General features: G+C 36.1%; 1 protein-coding gene across 3 annotated transcripts in view; it reads left to right on the forward strand.

The window, feature by feature from the left end:
- Positions 1 to 820: 820 nt before the first annotated feature.
- Positions 821 to 26,255, forward strand: part of AGXT2 (alanine--glyoxylate aminotransferase 2) — a 48,294-nt gene continuing 22,859 nt past the window's right edge. The window contains exons 1-7 of one of the 3 annotated variants that reach the window (XM_044664379.1): positions 821 to 928; positions 9,587 to 9,675; positions 12,257 to 12,441; positions 16,027 to 16,150; positions 18,164 to 18,258; positions 21,649 to 21,742; positions 22,428 to 22,521. In XM_044664379.1, coding sequence (XP_044520314.1) covers positions 871 to 928; positions 9,587 to 9,675; positions 12,257 to 12,441; positions 16,027 to 16,150; positions 18,164 to 18,258; positions 21,649 to 21,742; positions 22,428 to 22,521 — 739 coding nt within the window. In that variant the 5' untranslated portion in view covers positions 821 to 870. The remainder of the gene's footprint in view (positions 929 to 9,586; positions 9,676 to 12,256; positions 12,442 to 16,026; positions 16,151 to 18,163; positions 18,259 to 21,648; positions 21,743 to 22,427; positions 22,522 to 26,255) is intronic. The other 2 variants (XM_044664396.1, XM_044664388.1) reach the window with 2 other exon arrangements.

Consider the following 26,255-nt stretch of genomic DNA (forward strand, 5'->3'; position numbering starts at 1 on the left):
GTAAGGAAAGAAGGAAGGAAGGAAAGATGGAAGAGGAAGGAAAGAAGGAAAGATGGAAGAGGAAGGAAAGAAGGAGGGAAAGAGGAAAGGAGAGAAGGAAGGAGGGAAGAAGGAGGGAGGGAGGGAGACAAAACAGGGAAGGAGGGAGGGAGGAAGGAGGGAAACAAAGATGGGAAGAGGGAAGGAAGCAAAGATGGGAAGAGGGAAGGAAGGGAGGAAGGTAAGAAAAAACGGAAGGAGAAAGACAAAAAGAGGAGAAAAAAAGAGTGAAATGGAGGAAGGAAGGAGCATTTATTTTACACCTACTATATGTCAGACCATGTGCTAAGTGATTTACAAATATTATCTCAAAAGTCCATGTCTTCCACTTTCATATTTCCATAAAGTTTACCCTCAATACTCTTGCAGGTTATTCTCATCAAAAATTTATAGAGATGAGAAATTAGGCATGAGCTGGTAGTTACTATGGTCCTTTCAATCATATCTTTTTTGCCAATGATACTTTATATGATTTTTTTTACAGTCATCTGATATGTTCCCCACTCTGTTTTGCTGAGTTTCTTTTACATTCCAGCAAATGAGAGAGCTGACTTGGAGAAAGACTGACTGCAAAGAAGAACCAATTAACCCCGCCTTTTCCTTTTTTCTTTCCCAAGTTGCTCCTTGTCCAGCTTCTTTGGGAGTTCTCAGATTTGTAGGGAGGAGAAGATGTCTGTGCCAGGCCACTCCCCCCACTCTCCTTCCCTCTCTCTCTTGTCCTCTCCCCTCTTCTGTCCAATCCTAAATCTCAAAGTTCAACTATTCTGAAAGTGACCAGATGCCTGCTGCTGTCCTTCTCTCTGGAGGCAGTTGTCTGGGACTCTGATAATCATGGCTCTCCTAAAGGTTTCATTTGTCCAGATGTCCAAGAGGTGCCTCCAACAGCATGGTGAGTAGAAAAGCAGGGTCGAGGCTCATGGGAGACTTAGTGGGAAGAGAGAAGGTCAAAAAATGGAAAGAGAAAGGAGACCCTCAGCTTTCTTCCTGACTTACTATTACAGGAGAAAGGGGAATGGGTTTCCTGTTGAGGAGCATTACAGGTATTCCCCAAACCTTTAGGTCAGTCATACAGGAACACAGGATACTTGATATGAATAGAATTTTATAAGGGAGCTTAAAGATGATGAAACTTAACCCCCTTATTTCACAGTTGAATAAACAGATGCAAAGAGGTGAGTTGATGGTCCTAAAGTCACATAACTACTGACTGACCAAATCAGAACTAGAATCCAGGTTTTCTTAAAGCATTTACAGTGCTCTCCATTTGGTCTTTCCATGATCACCTATAACTGAGCCATCTGTCAATGAGATTTGTGTAACACTTAACCTATAATGTATATTGTGCTCATTTTTACACTTCATGGCCTCAGACACTTACTGGCTGTATGACCTTAGACCAAATTCTGATTGCTTCAGTTTTCTCAACTGTTAAATGATAATAATAATTGAATGCACCTCTTAAAGTTGTTATGAGGATTAAATGTCAATATTTATAAAGTGCTTTGCATAGTGTCTGGCACATAATAGGTACTATTAAAAATGCCAGCTATCAAGGGGCAGTTAGGTGGCTCAATGAATAGATAATCAGGCCTGGAGGTAGGAGATCCTGGGTTCAAATCTGGCCTTAGACATTTCCTAGCTGTTAGATCCTGGGCAAGTCACTTCACCTCCATTGCCTAGCTCTCACCACTCTTCTGCTTTAGAATTGACACATTTACTATCAGTTTTAAGACAGAAGGTAAAAGTTTTTTTAAAAGCATTTAAAAATGCCAGTTATCATCATACATCATCATTTTTACATATGTGTGTAAGTATGTATATAGGCTGCTCCAAAAGATTTAGTATAGTTTAAAGTTATTAAAGCGTAAAATTGGGTTATCTATCTGTTCATCCATCTATCTGTATTGCTATTGTTCACTCCTTTGAATTGTATCTGACTCTTTGTGACCTCATTTAGGGTTTTCTTGGCAAAGATTTTGGAGAGTTTTGCCATTTTTTTCTCTAGCTCATTTTATAGATAGGAGAACTGAGGCAAACAGGTTTAAGTGAGTTGCCCAGGGTCACACAGCTTAATAAGTGTCTGAGTCAAATGTAAACTCAGATCTCCGTGACTCCAGGTGTGGTGCTTTATCCACTGCACCACCTAGCTGCCTGAGAGAGACGGAGAGAGTCAGAGACAGAGGTGGATGGATGGACAGACAAACACAGACAGACAGACATATAGATACAGATAGAGAGAGATATAGATGGATAGACAGACAGATAGAGAGAGAGAGACAGAGAGAGACAGAGGGACAGATAGATAGATGACAGACAGATAAATAGAATACCCAAGGTAAATATAAAGTACTTTCAGGAAAATCACAAGAAGTTGAGGAGGAACAGGAAAGTTCTAAAGGAAATGGGGAATTCTAAATGGTGAAGGTATGGAGGAAACACATTCCAAAGATGAGGTACGGTCAGCACAAAAGCACAAATACAGAATGGAATATTGTATATTAGGAACAAGTAGACCAGAAACAGCTAGGTATCTCAGTGCACAGAGCACTGAGGCAGTAGCCAGGAAGATGAGTTCAAATCAGCTTCAGACACTTATTAGATGTATAATCCTGGGCAAGTCACTTAACCTGTTTAAGACTTAATCCACTGGAGAAGGAAAAGACAAACCACTCCAGTATCTTTGCCAAGAAAACCCCAAAGGGGTTTTGAACAGTTGGATACAACAGAAATGCCTGAATGACAAACGATAAACTAGTTTTCCTAAAATACTGAGTATAGGAAAGAGAAAACAAACCTGGAAAAGTAAGCTGAAGTCGAATTGTGAAGGGATTTAAGTGTTAAATAAAAACATTTGTATTTTGTCCTAGAAGTAATAGGGAGAAAATGGAGCAGGGATACTTAATCAAAGGTTCATGGCTAGATTCTAGACGATCCTTGAGTGGGGAAAACAATCTCTGTTTCCACTAACTTTTAACTAAAATTTAGCGTTTCCTTCAATCATGAATTTTGTTGTTGTTCAGTCATTTCAGTAATATCTGACTCCTTGTGACCCCATTTGATGTTTTCTTGGCAAAGATACCAGAGTAGTTTGCCATTTCCTTCTCCAGCTCATTTTACAGATGAGGAAAATGAGGCAAATAGGGTTAAATGACTTATCCAGGGTCACACAACCAGTAAGTATATGAGACTGCATTTGAACCCAGGTCTTCCTGACTTCAGGGTAGACTCTCTATCTACTAAGCCACCTACCTACCCTAAATTTTTCTACACAAGCATTGTTATGAGAAGGGGACCCTAGGCTTCACCAGTCTGCAGAAGTACCAAAGGGGACTAAAACACAAAAGAAGTTAAAAACTCCTGCTCTAAAACATTTCTCAGAAACAGAATGTCATGATCAGATTTGTACTTTAGGAACATCACTATGGCGATTACAAGGAGGATGTCTTAGAGAGTGAAGAGACTTGAGGCAGTTTATTGATTTGTATTTGTGTGTGTGCTTAAATTATGTATTTGTGTGTATAAATATGCATGCCTATATGTGGATTATATATGTGTGTGTGTGTATCTTAACTTAATACTACAAAATTATATATATAAAATTAACCTAATCATTGTGCTGAAACCATATATTACAAGAACTTGGGGAAATTGTACTTAATTATTAGTAAGTACAAAAGGTTGAAGGCATATTAATCAACCTCTGTATGTCCCTCGAAATATTAAGTAGTCAATGACTGATAGCCTTCATACCATACTAGATAAAAGAATTTTCACCATAGATTCTCTTTTCATATCATTGGCTTCCACTCCACAACATATACATATATATGTATATATAATTTATATATATTCATATATCTACATATGTTGTTCAAAGAAGTAGGGGTTGGTAGGGCTATAGATGAGCCAGAATTATTTAGAGTGAGATAAATAACTGAAAGCTATAGGATTCCCCTAAAAACGCTTTGCTACTCATTTGAAAACTTGAAATTAGATTTAGAATCAGCTCCATCCAAGCTACCAGGTGATGATCCTTTCCTGGCATATTTTGCTCTCTTCTGATATGATTCACAGGCTGCCACTTATATTGCCATAAAAAGGCCAATAGAAATTAATTTTTTGGCAAAAGACCTCTGTCTGTAAATCAGGCTTTCATTAAGAAAAAAATTATGAATTTCTTGTACCTACTTGTAAACCATAAGAAATTAAGTTCAAGTTCACAGCTGGGAAAAAATGAGAGTAGTCAAAGGTAATCTAATGAATAAAATGTTAATAATTCATATTAAACCTAAAAATATGTCACACATACATTTTTGTCTGAAGAATTGGTTGTTAAACATTTACCAGCACACCCGTGGAAGTTAGGGTGTTTGAGGGAAAATCAGTGAAATAGGAATTTGCATGGAAAGAAAGAATATGAGCTGGTCACTGAATTCATTAGGAAAAAAAGAGAATGTTCTGGGTGGTTAGTAGTTAATATCAACTGGACTCTAGATTGGAAGATAAATTTAGATAGGATCAACTTCAAAGGAAGAGAAAAACATTGCAAAAGAAAATGAATAGGACTCAGCATTTATTGGGAGAAAGAGAGTGTTCAATTAATATTTGGAAAATTACATAACACTTTCACCAACTTGAAGAGTTTCCCTGGAAAAAATCCATCTTTTTAATATCAATATTTTTCTGGTGATCACATGTCACTCTGAATAATGGAATATGACAATCTCTGAAGAAAATGATGGAATATTCATAGACAAAGAGGAAAGCAAAAAAGCTTACTTGGAAAAACTTACTTGGAAAAAGAGTCATTTACTTATTCCTCAGATAAATTGCTGGTTTAAGAGTCTCTTCTACCTCACTTCAATTGGAGTTTCCAGTTTGATTCACATTATTTTTTACTGTACTATAAAAATATAACATTCTATGACATATCACCCTCAATGTGATGAAGAGAAGAGAAGAGTTTAGGGGCACATGATAACCATGTCCAAGTATTTGAAAGTCTTATATAGAAGAGAGATTTGGCATCTTTTATTTGATTTCAAGGGCAAAATAGGAGCCATTCCAGAAAGCTACTGAGAGGAAGATTTTAATACTACACAAAGAATATTTTCCTAACAATTAAAGCCATTGAAAAGTGAAATGGGCTACCTTGACATGTTGTGACTTTTCCATTATTAGAGCTCTTCTAGGGGTGGCTGGAGAATCACCTGTCAGGAATGTTACAGAGGAGATTCCTATTTATCTATGGATTGAAATAAATGACCTCTAAGGTCCTGTCCCATTCTGATATTTGGTAATTCTTACTTTATTCAAAGATGTCATATACTACACATCACCAAGATATCTGGCTAAGTCCTCTGCCCATAGAGGTACTCTACAACAGTAACTCAGCTATCCAAAGCACGCCCTTCCCCATATTCACATTTTGTGCCACAGTTCCAGCTATCAACAGATGGTACAGATTGTCCAAGCCAGCTTGAAGCACAGGCTTTATGTGGGAAGCCAATAAGAGAACAGATAAAAATCTAAGACCCCATTTTTGACACCTTTTTATGATCCATACCTTTTCTTATCGGAAAAACATTATAGATTTATTGAAAAGCTTTGAGTCCTTAATCAGACCAGCAACTACTGAGTTAAAAATTTCTCTCCTTGATAATTAAGAAGCCTGAACTCTAAAAAATATAGTCAAGGCTGGACACAGACAAAGATAGAGATAAGACTGAAGCCAGACTTTATCTGACCAGGTCCAGATCTGTAAATCAAGGCAGAATGCAATTAGTAAACATCTCTATGAAATATATTTCTGCTCCCAGAATTAACCCCTACTAATTGGTGGTTGGAATTTGGCCCTTGCCCTTGTACCCATCTCTCTACTTTTTAGACTTTAATGGATTGTGTATGATTTGTAACTCCTTCACAGCTGTGACTCTTTCTTTGTGTTCTTTGTTTGAAACCAGTATAAAATAAAGTCCAAATCCCATAGCGTTAGATCAACATGGGCTAACCACTAATCTGGTTGTTCTCATTTTCTTTTTCCTGTCTTAACAATCCGATGCCACTAAACGCCACTCAGGATCCCAAAAATATATAGGGAGCTGGATCTCTATAGCTTTACAATCAGGCATTGTCGAATATAAACAGATATCTGATTAACATTCCCCCACCCCTATCTCCCCAAATATTACTAAGTATTAGAGATCGAGTCTGACTCTTCACATAAAACCACATAAAACCTTGCAGGAACCTCACTGGCCAGGTAATAAATATATTCCCACTGAAACAACCTCATGTCCTACTGACCGATATTTTTTATTTTTCTATGTTTATCCCATTTTCCATCAATCTTTATTACAATGGTCCAATCTTTAATCCAAGTTGTGTTTATTAAATCCTAGTACACCTTAGTAATGGATAGATTTGAGGAATATGAAATCTGAAACATCCCATCATTTAAGAAGTGACAGTGACATCTTTAGTACCTGTTGGACTGGATAGCTATAAATGGAGTAAATAATATGGAAATACAACCAATCTGCTCACTCTCAAGCTGATAGAAGCCTTCCCTGAGGAATATACCACCAACTCACTATCTCAAGTTCAATGGAAGCATTCTAGAAAAACCTAGAAACCTATAACTATGCTATTGCATCACCATCCTGTTTCCAAAGAAGTAAACTCCTGGCTAAATTATTTTCTGGAAATGTCTCCTTTTCCATTCGGCTAAAACTGCCTTTAGAGAAATTAACTATTTTCTAGGCCCTTAGTACAATTGTTGCTCAAAAAAGGGCAGGGAGTTAGTTAATGGGTAGATTAGGTGACTAAATGGCCTCTGAGGATCCTTCCAAACTATAATGAAAAAACAACTGACCTAGAAAATAAAGCCAGGAGAGATAATCTAAGAATTATTGCTGGACTACCTGAAAGCCATGATTTTTAAAAAAGAGCTTAAACATCATCTTTCAAAAAATTTAAAGGAAAACTTCCCTGATATTCTAGAACCAGAGAGCAAAGTAGAAATGGAAAGAAGGCATTGATCAGCTCTTGAAAGAGATTCCAAAAGGATAATTCCAAGGAATATTAGAGCTGAATTCTAGAACTCCCAGGTCAAGGAGAAAATATTGCAAGCAGACAAAAAGAAACATGGATATCATGGAGCTATCAAGATAACACAAGACTTAGAAGCTTCTCCATTAAAGGATCAGAGGGCTTTGTATATGATGTTCCAGAGAGCAAAGGAGCTAGGACCTCAATCAAGAATCACTTACCCAGCAAAACTAAGCATAATCCTTCAGGGAGGAAAATGAGTATTCAATGAAATAGAGATTTCCAAACATTTCTGAGGGCAAATTGGGGGAGCTGGAGGTTAGAAACTGAACAAGGGGGAAATGGGGTCGAAAATGATACACAGTAATCATGATGGTGAAAAAAATTCTTACAAGTTTCTCTATAAAAAGTCTCATTTCTTAAATATGTAAAGAAATAAATTGGATGTATAAAAACACAAGCCATTCCCCAATTGATAATTGATCAAAAGACAGGAACAGATCCTTTCCAGAAGGAGAAATTAAAACTATAGTCATGCAAAAAATGCTTTAAATCACTATTAATTAAAGAAGTGCAAATTAAAACAAGTCTGAGGTACCAATCCACACCTATCAGTTAAGCTATTATGACAAAAAAAAATTAAAAACTCAGAGGGAAAATATGGAGAAATTTAGACACTAATGCACTGTTGGGAGAGTTATGAATGGATTCAACCATTCTGGAAAGCAATATGGACATAAACTCAAAAGGCATTAAAATATCACATACTCTTTAACCTAGCAGTATCATTACTAGGTTTGTATACCAAAGAGATTTTTTTTAAAACACACACAAAAAAGAGAAGAACCTATATGCACAAAAATCTTTAAAGCAACTCTTTTTGTGGGGGCAAAGATTTGGAAAGTGAGAAGATACCCATTAATTGGGGAATGGCTGAATAAGTTATAGTATATGATTGTAATGAAATACTATGGTGCTATAAGAAATGAAAAACTGAAAGAGCTCAGAAAAACCTGAAAAGACATACAAACTGAGTCAGAGAGAAATGAACAAAACCAGAACACTGTACACAATGACATGAACAACTATGAATAACTTATCTATTCTCACTAATGAAATTATCCAAATTAAGAAAGCTTAAGATACCTCTTTTCCCCCCCTCTTATTCTAAAAGACTCATAAAATTTTTTAATGACATGCTTCCAGAGAGGGAACTGAAGCCAAACAAAAGACAATTTTTTCACTTCCTTTCATAATATTTTTTGTTCAAATTTCCTTCCACAAAGGATTAATCAGGAAAAATGTTTTACAGGATAAGACATGCATGTAAAATTTTTATGAGATTGCTTACCATATGAGGGAGAGGGAGGGAAAGTATTTGAGACTCAAAATTCATATTAAAATGTTAGAAACTGTTTATACTTGTAATTGTGGGGGGAATAAAAACATTTTTAAAAATTTAAAACTACAAATATGTGTGAGCAAAAAATGTTTGTCCAGGTATTTCAAACAAAAAATACATTTTTTCAGAAATACACAGCTAATGGAAGCCAGGATACTCAACAATTCACACTTATAAATGAAATTCTATATGTTTTGAGAACTTTTGTTAGTTGCTGAGAATATAAATGCAAAAATGAAATAGTTTCTTCTCTCTAGGAGTTTACAGTCCATTGGAAGAAACAAAATGTGCAATGATAAATAAGTTCAAAATGCATATGGAATAAATACAAAATAATTGGTTGGGTATGGAATTGGTGTTTGTTGGATTTTTTTTTTACATTTTTTAATTGGGAGAAAATGAAGTGAAGAGAGAAATGAGAGGCCTGGCACAAGAAGTCCATGTCAGAATGAAGTGTAGAATTAAGTTATCTGAAAATTTGTTTTAATTTTTTATTTCACTTTTCCTAGTCTAATTCTGTCCATAGTCTTGGTATTTACCTTGACTTTAAGATTATAGATTTTTTTAAAAGGAGTTTTTTACACATCTTGATTTTCCTCTAACTTTGGACTCGATAGCATTTGCAACTCCATGCACAACCCTTGTTTAGAAAGGGAAGTGAATGATATTGAAGAAGCCAAGAGCCAAGAGATTAGGGATTCTCAGAAGCACCAAAGGATTTTATCATCTCATGTGAGAAACTAATAAAGTCATGAAGAGCATCTCTTGAAGAGTAAAACTCTCAGAAAGCTTAAGATACCTCTTTTCCCCCCTCTTACTCAAGTTTATCCAAAAACCACTTGTTTTTAATGTACTAAAAGCAAATGAATGACATGAGTGATTTTCTGAAATAGAAAAATAAATGGTATATCTTGAAAGGAAAATCTGTCCAAAGGAGAAATTTATTGACTTAATTAAAAAACAGTTGTCTATTATGTTTTCTTAGAAAAAGCCAACCATGAGCGACTGTCATAATTGAAGACTGTCTGATCTAAAAAGGGACTGTGATGGTTTGAGAACAATCTTAATGAGCTTGGTTTGGTTGTGTTTTTTTAGTAGGTGTCTGCTGGAACCTTGGATCTAAGCTCAATGTTCATACACCACCTACAATGCCTCCATGTGACTTCATGCCTGAAAGATATGAGGTAGGACTCAGTGTTTTAGAGGTAGTAAAAAGGAGTTCTTCACTACAAAATGTACGAGGCAGATAATATCTGTGTAGTGCACAGACTGTATGACCAAACAAGACTAAGCTCTATTTTTGACTAGCTGCATGGCCAGTCACCAGCATGACTCTGACTGTAGTATGTTGGAATTTCTTATTCTTCATTATTTCCCTCAGATGGGTTCCTTCCTCCCACCCCCACCCCTTTGTGTGTTGCCTTCCCAGATTAGATTGTAAATTCCTTGAAATTAGGGACTGTATGTTTTTTTATTTGTATCCCCAAAGCTGAACACAGTCTCTGGCACATAGTAGGCATTTAAAAAATGTTTCATACCTATTGTTGACCTCTTTGAGCCTCTATTTATTCATCAGTAGAAGACTGGATCCATAACTTAGGATTTCTCCAAGATCTCTTTCAGTTTAAACATTCTTTTTCTAATTCAATCTACAAGTATCCTTGCATCCTACCAAAGGTAGTCCATCTCATAGGAAAATCCTTCCCCTACCACAGATCTTTATTTTAATTCTTGGTAAAATTTGAAGTAAAAGGCAACATGGTAGAGTGGATAGAAATCTGGGCTTGTGGTCAGGAAGACCCAGGTTCAAACCCCACCTCTGGCACATAATTACTATGTAACTCTAGAGAAACCACTTGAGTACTCTCAGTACCTCAGGCAAATCTCTTAAACTATAAACTGAAGTCAAAGAATCAGTATGTATATTGTTACTGGGAATTCCTCACTGGGAGCTCCCTACACCAATTAAATCACAGGTCCAATAAAAAAAATTAATAGAAACACTCATTTATCTGACATATATTCAATTACAAATTTTCTCATTGTTTAGTAATTCCTTCCACCAACTCAGATGGAAATCATTTACAACTTAGTAGATATGTCTTAATTGATTGCCTGAGACTCCTATTAAATGGCTTGCCCAGAGTCACTCAGCCAGCATTTTTCAGTCAAGATCTCAACCCAGGCCTTCCTGACTCTAAGACTAGCACAATTCACTACACTATACAATTCTCTTACATTATAATATGTTTTATTTCTGAAGTTCACTTTTTGGCAATATTGTTTTTGAAGATGTTTTATTCAATGGAAGGGCATCAAGGAGAACAGAAAAAAAATCATTCCCAATATCAAGTGGTTTCCTAATGTTAAATATATTGCATATTGGTTGTTTCCAGGACAACTCAGGTCTCTTTTTTGACCAAAAGATATGAATTATGACCTATGATAGACCAGGCAGCCAGTCCTAAGGGAGAGAAGGAAATATCAGAATTTAACTTGAATTATTTACAAATGACAATTATAGCCATATAGTTCATAAAATACGTGATCTAAAGTCTATTCAAAAACCCATCAGGTAATGAATAAGATTTAAGTTTAATCACTATTTCAATAGAAAAGAGAGAAACTAAATTGTAGCAACAAAAAAAGAAACTTTTCTTCCCTGAATCAATTTGTTCTCCAAGGAATTCAGATTAAAAAAATCAAAAAGAAAAAAAAAAGAAAAAGAAAAAAACCCAAAACATGATTTTAACCTAGGCTCCTTCTCTCCCCTCGCAACTGGTAAGGCTTTAAGTCCATCAGTTGCAGTATAAATATAGTTGGAGGAACCTTTTCTCCCTCTGGAAGCCCATGCCAGAATGATCAAATTCAGTAACTCTTGATCTCTTGGGACTTCCTGAACTTTCATAAAAAGATCATTTTCTTTGACCTGTACTCATAAGAAGAAACAGGCAAATAGCCATCAGAAACCTCGTATCCCCAAATTCCTCTCTGAGGCTACCAGCATAGGCCACTGGCTATGGGTGTCTTCTGCCAATTATAACTTTTGGAAAATGGAAAGAAGAAGGTAATTCCCTCCCCATTCCTTGTCTTCACTGGACCATGCATAAGAGCACATGAAGAAAGATTGAATCGGTATTTCAGTCAATAATTCACCTCTAGGTGTCATAAGGAAAATATAGTTCTTCTGGCAGGAGTCTCACCACTAATTCTCAAGCACCAATAATCTTCAAAACAAATCTTGACCCTGGTTACCGGTCAGGAACACAGTTCAAGGTATGCCTGGATTAAGGATTTGATTGTCTTTTTCAAAAAGATAGATCTTGAAGAAAGAGGGAGCACTTAATATGGAATAAAATTCCTGAGGTGCCAGGATGGCCTCCTCCTCTTCTTCAAATAGCTCCACTCTCTGCTTTCTATCATTCTTCTAAGTAGACATAAGGACCTTTATTATACATTTAAAGATGACAGACTTCCTAGCTATATGACCCTGGGCAAGTCACTTGACCTCCATTGCCTAGCCCTTACTGCTCAAGGCAAAAGCCTTGGAACCAATGAATAGCATTGATGGAAGGTAAGGTTGTTTTTTTTTTAATAAAAATAAAATAAAATAAATATGTGTGTGTCTATTAGATTGTAAACTTCATGAGAATAGGCACTTGGTCTGAGTTTTATTGTCTTCAGTCTCTGCATGTAGCATATAATAAATACTTTTTAATTGAATTAAATTTCTTGAATTGATGTTCATGAATTCTCTTTCTACAGTCTCTGCCTTATAATCATATACTGGAGATTCGGAAACAGAATTTTTCACCCCAGATGTCCACTTATTTCCAGAAGCCCTTGTTGCTTCATCAAGGATATATGCAATGGTTATTTGACTATGAAGGAAAAAGATATTTAGATCTCTTTTCAGGGATCGTCACTGTTAGCGTTGGCCATTGCCACCCGTAAGTATTTCTTGAATTTTCTAGGTATCGTGAAAACACAAGGAACCTTAAATGTGGCTTCTGCATTGTGCCAAATATGAGCTTTTGAGATTATAGCATTTGAGCATCTTCTGATGCATTTTTTTCTGAGAACAATGGGATTAGGCTATTAAGAAAAAAACTGTAGAAGAAAAGGAAGAGGAAATAAACCACAGGTGGAAATTGAATTTTATTAACATTAAGTATTTATTATCATCATCACGATCATCCCCAATATAATTATAAATCTATATACATTCACAAACATCTCTGTAATTATTTTACTCCCACCCCAGAACCATGATAGGGCAAGGTCACCAGAGTTTTCCCCAGTCTGTCAACATGGTGGGGCCCACTTCCTCCCCACATTGATCTTCCAGCCTGACAGCAATAAGTCCTTCCACTAAAGCCTCTTCCCCCAAATTAGAGTTGCCAATTTCCTCTGCCCCCTACTTTGCTCAAAGCTTAGGGAATCAAGGGGTTGGTTGTCATTTGAGAGCTGGAGCCAGACTATCTAATAATAATAATATCTAGTATTTAATAAGCACCTAGTATATTGCCAGAAATTGGGCTAAGTGCTTTACATTGATTGTCTCATTGGATTCTCATCCTGGGATATAGGTACTATGATTATCCCCATTTTATGGTTGAGGAAACTGAGGCAAACAAACTTTATTTGCCCAAGGTTTACTCCAGGTCCAACTTCTATCCATTGTATCAAGGCAGGCTTTGTCCCTCTCCCAGGAAAATATACTCAATTGCTAGGAACTGTTCTTTATGTTCTCTACCTTTTAATTAAATTACTTCTTGCTATGGCTCTATTATGTCTTGTGATTATACATCTTACAGTCCAAAAGAAAGTAAAGGAAAAACTTAAACACAAGAAAATAAGTTCTAGGATGGGAGATCCTAGGTTCAAATCTGGCCTCAGACACTTCCCAGCTGTGTGACCCTGGGCAAGTCACTTGATCCCCATTGCCTACCCTTACCACTCTTCTGCCTTGGAGTGAATACCCAGTATTGACTCCAAGATGGATGATAAGAGTTAAAAAAAAAAAAGAATAGCCAAGTTATTCACAGTTGTTCATCTTACAATATTGCTGTCACTGAGTGTACACAGAATACAATGTTCTCCTGGTTCTTCTTACTTCATTCTGTATCAGTTCATGTTAAGTCTTCTGAAGTTTTTCCGAGTTCCTCTTGCTAGTCATTTCTTGCAGCACAATAAAATTCTATTACAATCATATGCTTTAACTTAGCCATAGAGGAGTGAAATTTTGAGCTGTACTAAGACTTTGGGGATTTGCTGTATAAGAATCTATTAACTTCTGCTATATACAGGGTTGTTGTTTTTTTAATATAGGTAATTTAACAAGATAGCAATTGATAGAAATGTTCAATTTTTATGTTCCCTCCCACTTCTTGTTGTTTTTTTCATGTATGTTCAATGTTATGTTCATTTGTTTTAGAAGAGGAGAATATTTCTATCCTGACCGCCAGCCTTTTATCCCACTCTTATCACCTAATATTGGAGTTTATGACTTTTTTTGTCATGGACCCCTTTGACAGTTCAGGAAGACTATAATTTCTCAGAAAAATAGTTTTAAATGCATAAAATTAAATTCATAGAACTTTCAAAGAAACCAATATATCAAAAATAAAGTTGTCAATTAAAAAGAAAAGCTCACAAACCATACACACACAGAGAAGGTCAAGAACTCTTGAATATAATAGAAATAGAAGGCCCCTCTTATAAGTTCTATATATAAAAAAAAAACAAACTAAAAAATTGGCCATCTCAGAGAATGCCTTTCAAAGCTATGACCAGAAGAAGTATTTGCATCTAAACAAGGCACAACAATGATCAAAAACGGTAAAACAGAAACTGACAAAATTGAAAAATGTTTACACCAGCAAAATGAATGCAAGTAGAATGGAAACAATAAATTACGGAAAATTTTGCATAGCAAATTTCTTAGTGACATTTTTTTCTTCCATGTTGGTTCTTTGTGAGTATATGCCTTTCCCTCTATAAGACAAGAAGTTGCTAATTAGAGATGAGATTTTAAAAACATATTTAACAAGCCACATTTCATATGTAACAAAGATCAGTTTGATAGAAATCTTGCTTTCTTTAATTAATTCATTTAGAACAGGGGTTCTTAACCAGCGATCAGTAAATGTGTGTGTGTGTACACACACATATATAATTATATGCTGTATTACATATAATTGAGATTATATATTATAAATTATACAATTGTACTATGTATAGTATATCTATGTTACAATTGTATGTATACATATACATATATACAATTTATATATTATATATTATACAATTATATGTATATATACACAGTTTTATATGCATATATAAAATTGTATTTTGATATTTGCTCCCTTTGTAATCCTATGTGTTCTACTTTATGCACTTAAAACATTATTCTGAAACTAGGTCCACAGGTTTCTCCAGACTGTCAAAGAGATCTAGGATACAAAAAAAGTTTAAGAAACTCTGCTTTAGACCTATAATGACCTATAATGATACCCTGCTGTGCAACAGATCCATTCCAAGCTCCTCTACCTAGCTTTCACAGACCTCCTCAGTTGGCTTTTACCCTCTCACTACCACTTACATGAGTTTTCATGTGTCTCCAAAATGAACTCTCTGCTCCTATCAGGCCGGTCTCCTCACTGGTTTCCCCATTTGAAGTATATAGGCACATCAGATTTTTCTTTCCCTTTTTTTCAATTTTCTTCTTTTTGTATTTTACTTACTCTAGTATAAAATAGTCTCAGCACTGAAATTCATATCTGTCCTTTCTATGTGTTCCAAAAAGTTACACCCTTCCTTTGATGCCTTTAGACAAATTATTTGTACTTTTTTCAAGAAGGCTGACCAGGGAAGCTAGATGGCTCAGTGGGTACAGAGCCATGTCTAGAGTCAGAAGGATGTGGGTTCAAATTTGACCTCAGACACTTCTTAGTTGTGTGACCTTGGATCACTTAATCCCAATTGCAACAACCCTTATCACTCTTCTACATTAGAACCAATACTTATTATTTGTTCTAAGGCAGAAAGTAAGGACTTAAAAAAAAAGTTGACACTCATCCCCTCCATTTTTAATATTTCAAAGGAAGAAAATCTCATTTGACTTCCAGATGACAAAAATGATTTACAGTTCCTTAAAAGATATGAAAAAAATATCAAGGCTTACATTCAGGTATTTTCACTTTCCAAACTATTCAAAGGAAAATCTTAGAAAGTTAGCGTTGTTAGGAATCCCAAGTCAACTAATCCAGTCTCCCACTCAAGGCAAAAATCCCCTCTATGAGTCCCTGATAAGTAACTACTCTACCTCTGCTGATATATCTCAATTAACAAGAAGCTTAATCCCTAAAGAGTCAGCCTTTTCCATCTTTGGATACTTCTCTTTCTTAGAAAGTTACTTTTTATATTGAACCAAAATTGAATTCCTTGTACTGCTTTTGAAAATGGCTACACATGGAATAACATATGGTGTACTAATTTGGATGGTTCTGTTCTCCTTGTATTTTTCCCAGAAGGGTAACTACAGCTGCACAAAATCAGTTTGGGCGCCTGTGGCATACAAGTCCTGTCTTCCTGCATCCAGCAATCCATGAATATGCAGAGAAGCTGACAGCCCTTCTTCCTGATCCACTTAAGGTAAAATGCTCCAATTCCAAAGTGATGACAATGACAAAATGATAACTTTATTTTTATTATATTTTTTATTTTATGTATTTTATTATTTGTTATATTTTTAATTATATATATTTTTTAAAGATGAAGATCTTGTTTTTAGATGGTTAGAATTAACTCTTTGTTTTCCGGATTTTAAATCTTCAAGATTATCTATTGCTTTTGAGTTTTAAAGAAAAGTTGGATTGAAGATTAAGATAAAGATATATAAAAAAAAATTAAAGATATAGGGAGTGGGGAAAGAGTGAGAATAAGTTCTACATTAGAAAGAGCCAAGGAAGTTCAAACAAAGATAACATGAAGATAAAATCCAGACATGCCAACATTATACCAGTTTCTAGTGGCTTTGAAAACTTTACCCACTGGATTCTCTCCTTAGGTCTAGCCCTTACACTATCCTCTTTAATATAGTTTTATTTATTTCATTAAATATTTCTAAAGTACCTTTTTTAATTATAACATTCACCTCATCAAATTATGAGTTCCAAATTCTCCCTCTCCCCTATTTTCTTGAGAAACCAACCAACAGGATATTGACTATACATGTGAAGTCACACAAGGCATAACCAATGATATCTTAATTGATTAATCCCATGGCTTTTTTTCTGATCCTCATTGCCCTTGACCCCTCTGTAGTCTTTGAAACTGTCTATCCCTCTCTCCTTGATACATCTTCTCTTTAGGTTTTCAAGACACTACTTTCACCTAGTTTTCCTCCTACCTTTCTGCCTGCTCCTTCTGAGTCTCCTTTACTTGACCTTCATCCAGGTCATTTTCACTAAGAGTGCTGCCACTGGCCCTCATCTTTTCTCCTTCTGTACTGGTTCCCTAGGCAATACGATCAGCTCCCATGGATTTAATGATCATCTCTATGCAGATGATTCTCAGATCTAATTATCCATGCCTAAAGTCTCTGCTGACTCCCAGACTCACATCTCCAACTGCCTCTCTGACATCTCTATGATGAACAAGATATTCCATCTCTATACTCTGGACATTTTCTTTGGCTGTCCCCCATGACTAGAATACTCTCCCACCTCTTCTCTACCTCTTCTCTTTCCTTACTTGCTTCAAGTCCCAGCTAAAATTATACTTTCTTGCAGGAAATTCCTCCTAATGCTACAGCCTTCCCTCTATAGATTATCTCCAAATTATCCTTTTTGTTATTGGTCTTCAGTCATTTCAGTTGTGTTCAACTCTTTGTGATCCCATTTGGGATTTTCTTAGCAAAGATACTAGAGCGGTTTGCCATTTCCTTCTTCAGGCCATTTTACAGAAAAGAAAACTGAGGCAAACAGAGTTAAGTGACTTACCCAGTGTTAAACAGCTAGGAAATGTATGAGGCCAGATTCGAACTCAGGAAAATGAGTCTTTCTGATTCCATGCCTGGCACTCTATCCACTGCTCTGCCTAGCTATCTAAATTATCCTGCATGTACATTTGTACATAGCTGTTTGTAGGTTGTCTCCCCTATAAGACTGAGCTTCTCAAAGACAGGGACTCTTTTTGTCTTTCTTTGCATCCTCGGTGATTAGCTCAGTACCCACCACAGGAGGGGGTGATTAATAAATGTTTATTGGCTGAGTGACTGGCCATAGATATTCAGCAAAAGTTTTTTAGGAAAGCAAGTGAGGTGGTCAGTAGCCTGGGGATTAATTAATTAATTTACAAGACTGTTATTTAACTAATTAATTAACATACAGTGCTGTTATAATGGCCAAATATTTTAATGTGCATAAAGTAACTCATTAATTTATCCAGATATTCACATAAATCTGTGATACTTCATTAATGGAAGTATTCCCTCAAAAACTACATATTATAAGCCACGTATGCCTGCTTCTGCATGGCATAGTATTACCAAATATGTGCTAACCTTGTCTAAGTTGAGCCCTCTTTAGATAGCATCTTGAATGATCTTCAGCAAATGAATATTTTTAACTTAAATAAGTGACCCTGTCTTACTTTTTCCTCTAGGTTGTTTACTTTACAAACAGTGGCTCAGAAGCCAATGATTTGGCTATGGTGATGGCACGAAGCCATTCTCAGAATGTTGACATCATTTCTTTCAGGTAATCACATCTCAGGGAATTCACTTTTAAAGATACTAATTTTAAGGGCAGCAAGCAACACAGTGGATAGAGTACTAGACCTGGAATCAGGAGGACCTGGGTTCAATTCCAACCCCAGATATTTCCTAGCTATGTGACCCTGAGTGAGCCACTTAACCTCAAAGCCCCTGCCACTCCTCTGTCTTAAAATTAATATTAAATGGGCATCTAGGTGGCTCAGTAGATTGAAAGCCAGGCCTAGGTTTGGTCCTGGGTTCAAATCTAGCCTCAGACACTTCCTATCTGCGTGATCCTGAGCAAGTCACTTAACCCCAACTGCCTAACTCTTACCACTTTTCTGCCTTGTTGATGGAAGGTAAAGGTTTAAAAAAAGTATTAATATTAATTACCATTAAGACAGAAGGTCTTATCATTGCTCTGAGCATTTAGCTTCCAAAATTTGTACTTGACTAGAGCATATAATGCAATCCAGGCTGCAAGCTAGTGAACAATTCCATATCCTTCCATGAAATTGATTTCATTTATATAGATGCTTCCCCCAATGTTGCCAATTGTAATTCTTCCACACTAAAGTAAATGATCTTCATTGGTTGCTGTAGTCAACATCCATTCATCCATTCTCTGGCGATGACTCTGAGTTTAGCTGGGCGTATCCTCAGAAGTCTCTCCAACCCAGTGAGAGCTTATTTTCCACTAGCATAATCATGGAGAACCAAGAACCATTTCTACTTCATCGTAAGGCAACGAAACAGGACTTTTGCAAAGGAAATAATTCCATAGACCCACAAAATTCTCATAGGCCAACTCTGGCACTAGATTCCTTTTCTATGGCCTACCTAACAGAATTTTGTAGAAGAAAAAAAGAATCATTTATGAACTAGTATTTGTTATTATAATATCAACAGAAAGGAAAAAGAAATTGTCACATTTTCTTGGTTGCCCTCCAATAAATTTCTCCCTAAATGACCCCTTAGAGTCCCTTCCAGCTCTAATTCTATGATCCCATGATTAAATGGTAACTAAACTTCCCTTCAGTATAGTATATGCAATAGTATATTTTTAAAATCAAGATATGCTTATAGTACTTAGGCATAATGTTACCTGAACTGAAGGGCAATATTTCCTATGAGTGAAAAAGAGCAATAAATGTAATATAAATCACATTTTTATAAACAGATGATAATTTCTGAGTCCAAAATATGATCTCTTTTTCAAGGTATGGTATTTGGGGGACCAAACACTTGCTCAAGTGATGCTAGTCTTGCCCAGAACATTTTTGAAATAACTCATTGAGAATTGCATTCAGAACCTAGGAACACCTTCTGTTAAGTCTCACGGATGGCAAATCATTCTTCTTAAAGGGTGGAGTTGAAAGTGATCAAAAATCATTTGGAATCAAATCTCCTGAATGTGTTGTTTTTTTTGGCTACAAAACCTTTATTGCAGTGAAGAGAGGATTAGTAAGCTTCTTGAGAGTAGACAGAATGAAGGGGGCAATGTTTCAGAGGCCTCTTTCTTCTTATTTGGCTTCTGGGAGACCACAACCCAGTGAAGGACTAGAGGTAGGGAAATTCAATAGTATTTCTTGGAAAAGGTCAACTCCATTTTGTCCTTTACTCTCTGTATGTTCTATGCAAACCAGTTCCTAGTTTCGGTGGCAACTTCACTGTTCTTGATCTCGGTGAAGGCATCCTTTAAAAAAAATAAAACATTTTAATGTGTTTTTATTTATTTTATCACAAGCAACTTTATCATTAAAGCCATCAGAATCCATTTTCTCACCAAACTATATATCTAGACAACATGTATAGTGTGTTTAGAAAAACATACATTTAAGGGGCAGCTGGGTGGTTCGATGGATTGAGAGCCAGGCCCAGAGATGGGAGGTCCAAGGTTCAAATCTAGCCTCAGACACTTCCCAGCTGTGTAGCCCTGAGCAAGTCACTTAACTCTCATTGCCTAGCCCTTACCACTCTTCTGCAGTATTAACTCTAAGAAAGAAGGTAAGGGTTTAAAAACAAAACAAAAAACATACATTTACATAATGGTGATCAGGCAGAGAGAATCACAGGACATAAAGTGAGCATTTTGCTTACATAAATTAAAAAGCTTTTGCCCAAATAAAATTACTGTAATTAGAAGGAAAATGGGGAAAATTTTTCAGCTAACTTCACTGTTTAAGGTCTGATATTCAAAATATAGAGAGAATTTATTCAAATACTTAAGGGCCAGATCCCTTCCCCGACAGATTAATGACCAAAGGATATAGTTAGTTTTCAAAAGAAAAAATGCAAACCATCAAAAACCACGAGAAAAATCACCCTAATTATTAATAGGAGAAATAACTCAAAGGTTCTACCTTATACCCATCCAAATGCAAAGTTTTTTAAAGTGGCATTTGTTAGAGGGACTATGAGATGAGAAGTGTACTAACACTCTATTGGTAAATATGTTGGTCCAACTATTCTGGAAAGAAATTTGGAACTATACCCAAAAGTTACTAAATTGTACATGACTCAGAAATACTGCCACTAAGATTACACACAAAGCTATCAAAGAAAGAGGGAAAGGATCTAAATGTAGGAGTCTGTGTGTGTGTGTGTGTGTGTCTGTGTGTGTCTGTGTGTGTTGGTGCGCTTTTTGTTGTTAGCAAGTACTGTAAACAAAAAAGAAGTCCTCATCAATAGGAAAATGGCTATAAAAATGATGGTATATGAATATAATGGAATGTTATTGAGCCACTGAAACAACAAGGACAAATTCAGAAAATCTTTGGAAGACTTTTATGAAGTGATGCAAAGTAAACAGAAACAAGAAACCAATTACTACAATAACTAACTATATAAATAATTAAGAATTCCGGTCAATGAAATCAACAACTGCTCCACAAGATTAATATTTCCTATTTCTTGACAAAGAGGTACCAGACTAGGGGTTTGGAATGAGAATGTTTTCAGATTGACAATTTACAGGTGTTTTGTATGATATGTTTATTTGTTGTAAGAAAGGGAATTGATTTGATGGAGAGGGAAGAAAAGCAGTAAAAATGATGCTCAAAAAAAAAAAAACAGGAAAAGAGTGGTAATGAAATACTTATATAATTCATAGAAGAGAAAGAAATTTAAGACAGATAACCAAGGGAGTATTTGTATTACCACACTTCAATTATTGTATTTAACAACAAAAAATAAGCTATGTGTTATTGAAATACATGAGTTCACATACCATATTTTTCTTTTTTTTGTAAATGAAAATTAAGTTGATATTTAATAAGTTCATTGTGAATCTCCTATTCTTTGGGGACTTTATTTCCTTGCTGCCAAAACTACATAGTCCATGAGACATGTGATCAAACTGAAGTTACCATTTCCCTAATTTTCTTCCTGGCAGGGGAGCTTACCATGGAGCCAGTCCTTCCACTCTGGGCTTGACAAGTGTAGGAGCATTCAAGCCAAGAACTGCCAGTGGATCAAGTTGCCAAACAGTGAGGTTTTATTTCCGTGAACCTTTTCTCTAGAGGCTGATGGGTAACAAGAATGAACAATCCTCATTTTCTTAGTATAATGTTCAGCATTTAGACCAACGCCTTGCGCCCTGTGGGTTCTTATTTCTGCTTAACTGAATTGAAGAGCATTTGGAGAAATGTTTCTTAGAATAATTTTTTGGAGCCTGAGTAATAATTAACAGTGGGTTTGTGATTTGTTTTGTTCGTTTTGTTTTTTAAAGAAAATCAGGTAGGCTGGAAATGAATGCCTTGAAATTAGTTCTCATAGAACTGGTGCTGAATCCTCTTAAATTTCCAGAGTCATCATTCTCACCTTCTGTCCTAATTTCCTGTGCCAGGGCTCTTCACTGCCAGAAGCACACATCTAATTATCCCTCTCATTCTGTCAAATGCCCTTCTCCATAGAACTCTTGGGCGAGTTGTCTCTAGGCTGAACATTAAAATCAGTTTCCTTTGCAAAGTGCCCAAATTTCAGATTTCTAAGAAAAACATTCTCTTCAGAGAATTGTATTAGGATTTCTTCTGCAGTGAGGGCATGGGTAGGCAAAATCTCAATATCAAATGAAGAAATATTCTTCCCGTTATTGGTATCAGATGCCCCTAAAAGTTGGCTCTCTTCTTTTTTAAGATTGATTTACTAACCTCCTCCTTTTGTCATTGTTAGACGATGTGTCCAGATGTTTTCCGTGGCCCCTGGGGAGGAAGCCAATGTCGAGATTCTCTGGTGCAAACAATTAGGCAATGCAGCTGCACTCCAGGTTAGATGGGATGAAGATGGGGTCAGGAAAGAGAAATCCAACCAGAAGGTGGAGAGTAGAAATTGAAGGGAAGATTCACTTGTCAGTGTAAAATTGAATGGAAAAGTTGATAAGGAGACAAAGCTAGAGATGGACTTTACATTAAGGATCAAATAATTTTACTCTGGAAAGACAACATGGCAGAGCCCACGAAGGGCTAGTCTTAGAATCAGAAATACCTAAGCCTGAATCCTGCCTCTGACACTTGACAAGTCATTTAAATTCTTAGTGCCCCTAAGAAATTCTCCATGTCTTTGTTACAGATCTCAGTTAGTAAACGGAGTTTCCACACTAAGATCTCCTCACACTGATGAAATCACAGATGTAGGCCAAAAAATATCTCTGAACTGCATGTCTACATGTTCTCTCATGCAAACTGTAATATCAAGGCTCCTACTTTTTCAGGAAAAGAAATTAGTTAATGGTTAAGCTAATTAGCAGTTAACAATATTTGGTACTTAAACTGTCAAACAATATACTCTATTAGCTATTCTTCTACAATTGATTTTAAGATAAAAATGAATGTCTCTGGTATTATTGAATAATTGCTAGTAAGGGAAGAGGGGAAAAAATTTGTAAAAATGTCAACATTCTAGCCTTCTCTGTTCAAGAAAGTCCCAGAGGATATCAGAATGCCAACTAGAAATTAGAGCATCTGTCAAAACAGAAGGTCTTCTTAAAAGCTGCTGACATGTCCTGCAAACATTTGGAAAACATACTTTAAAGAAATAATTCTACATTTAATCATGCTTTCTCCCTTTTTACCTCACTCTCTTTCCCATATCAGAGCAGGGTATAAAAATAACATCATACAGTCCTTGTTGATCATCTAGACCTGTCACATATTTGCCATCCAAAAAGGTTGCACTTTTGAATATTTACCCCGCAATTATTTCCTTGGGGAAAAAACTGAGATGCTACAACTAAAGGAATATTTAAGAGGCTCAGTACCTAAGAATGTTGAGGAGGAATATCACTGAGCATATTGAGGCAGAAAAAGGAATTTTCAAAAGTCTTGAAATATAGTTTCAGAATGAATAAAATTCTTAGTAATTTTATCGTTAACCACTGAAATTTGGAATAAGATTTATGACTATCTTATGGATCAAAAATAGAGTACATAATTTAAAAAACAGAATAAATAGAGGGTGAAATATAATAGCATTGTATATTAAAAAGATCCTATGAGGGGCCAGCTAGGTGACTCAGTGGATAGAAAGCCAAGCATAAGAGGGGAGGTCTTGGGTTCAAATCTGGCCTCAGATACTTACTTACTAGCTGTGTGACCCTGGGCAAGCCACTTAATCCCCCATTGCCCGGCCCTTACCACTCTTCTGCCTTGGAACGAAGAAGAAAGAAGAAGAGGAAGAAGAAGAAGAAAGAGGAACACATTTTTTGGAGCTCATAATTCAGCCCTCCCATAGATTGCCCAAGATAACTCTAATAATAAAAATACTCCAAAAAAGGAGGAAAAAATAGAACAGTTGTATCAAGGAAGGTGATAAGATGCGAGATTAATTAGAAATCAGGAGAGCCAGATGAAAGTGGTAGTTATTGGTTCAAATAATGCACAGAAGGGTACAAATTAGTAGCAAAGCATTTTACTTTTGAGAAGCAAGCTTGATGCCACTTTTCTGAATAAAAAGCAGTAAATATTTATTATCAACAATGAGAACATTGGCAATGCCTCCAAATAAAGGTCCATTTTTGTACTTTATGTGAAGCATTTATAATTTATAAGAAAACAATTTCAAGATTAAAAGCAAAAAGAGTATACCAAAAAGTCGTAGGGGTATAAAGAATAGCATAATCTATTTCATAACTATTAGCAAACTTCCCCAAAGTCCCATAATGTTTTTTCAAAGCTCTTTAATATTTATACAGCCTTTGTTGGGTTGGTTATTGTAAGCTTTCAACTCACAGTTTATTCATGTATTGCAAATATATAATATAGACCTCAAATGCCGTGAGAATACTAGCATATTTCATGGCCAAGTGGAAAACTATCCTTTATCTAAAGCAAACTACTGACACAATAATATCAAGAACACATTGATATAAAATGTGGCATTTTTTCAGGGAGAAAGTTTAAACCCATTATAATTCTGTTTAGCTTTAAATTCATTTTCATCATGTGATGATTAAAAATTATGAGATGCTGAGTTCCAGGTAAAAAGATCAACTTATTGATCAGATTAGCAATAACAAATCAGTGTTCTGTCTCAGTGATCAAAGACAAAGACATTCAACATCTTCAGCCATTAAATTCCATTTTCAAAGCTCATATTCAGTCCTCCCATAGGTAGCTCAAGACATCTCTAATTGCTAAATATCTAATGATAAGGTGGGCTAATATTTTCAGTGCCTCCCCAATTCCTTCATGGTGGTAGTCATGCCCGGTCATAAAATTCTAATAGGCCTTTGTAATCTAGATGGAAAATCAAGTTGTGTCTGGTTAAGTTTTAAGCTCCATAGTTCATTTTAATGAGAGTCTTAAGGATGCTGCCCTGCTGCCTCCCCAGACATATTTGACTTAAACTGGTTCTCTCTCTTCTTTCTCTTTCTGTCTCTGTCTCTTCTTCCTCTCTCTCTCTCTCTCTCTCTCTCTCTCTCTCTGTCTGTCTCTGTCTCTCTTTCTCTCTGTCTCTCTGTCTCTCTCTCTCTCTCTCTCTCTCTCTCTGCCTCTTCTCTCGGTGTCTCTGTCCCTGTCTCTGTCTCTCTCTTTCTCTCCAGATAATATGGTGTTCAGGATCTCAATTTCAATCATCCCAATTTAGTAGTTGTTTTGGGGGTAGGAACCATTCTTTGGGTTGCCAAGAACAAAGGAATAAGGGAAAAGGTTTCAAAGACAGATGGAGTCTCAATTATGAAATTAAACAATGCATTACTTAGAAACAAAAATACAGCATTAGAAATAATCTTCTCATATTCTAACCTTTATATATTGGCATAGACTATTTTCCCCCAACCTTTACCCATATGTAGTATGGAGTCTCTCCACATGTCTACATGTTGAAATCATCCTGTTGCTTCATGACTCAATTCAGACGCAAATTTCTGTATAAAACAGACCCCAATTTCATCCACATATATGTATGGAGAGAGAGAGAGAGAGAGAGAGAAAGAGAGAGAGAGAGAGAGAGAGAGGGAGGGAGGGAGGGAGGGAGGGAGGTATAGCTATAGATAGATATTTCTAACTGGCTTAATGCTATAGATATATAGATATATGTTATAATCTTTCTTCTATTACACTATAAGGTCCTTGAGGGCAGGGACCATGCCCCCTTTTTTAATTCTTGATATCCTCAAGCTTAGAATAATGCCTCAGTTCAGTAGGACAAGGATCTGTGATTCCATTCTCTGCTAATACAGTTGGCAGATCTTGTATAACTTAGTAAATAAATCTCAAAGAGGTTAAGTGATTGGCTCATTGTCCCACAGTAAGCATCACAATTGGAATTTGGACCTAAGTCTTTCAATCCAGAACTCTACCCCCTAAGCTACACGGTCTCTATGCATATGTCTAATATATAGTATGTATTTAGTAACTTTTGGTCTAAATGTCATTGAGCTGAATGGTTCTCAGAATGGTAGCTCAATAAATAGTCCTGCTGTTGCCATGACAATGGCAATGGTGATGAGATATGCACTCTCTGTTAGAGACAGCCTGACATGGAGGAACAGCAATGTGCAAA

This window comes from Gracilinanus agilis, chromosome 1 (genome assembly GCF_016433145.1).
Source record: "Gracilinanus agilis isolate LMUSP501 chromosome 1, AgileGrace, whole genome shotgun sequence".
NCBI classification, from domain to species: Eukaryota; Metazoa; Chordata; class Mammalia; order Didelphimorphia; family Didelphidae; genus Gracilinanus; species Gracilinanus agilis.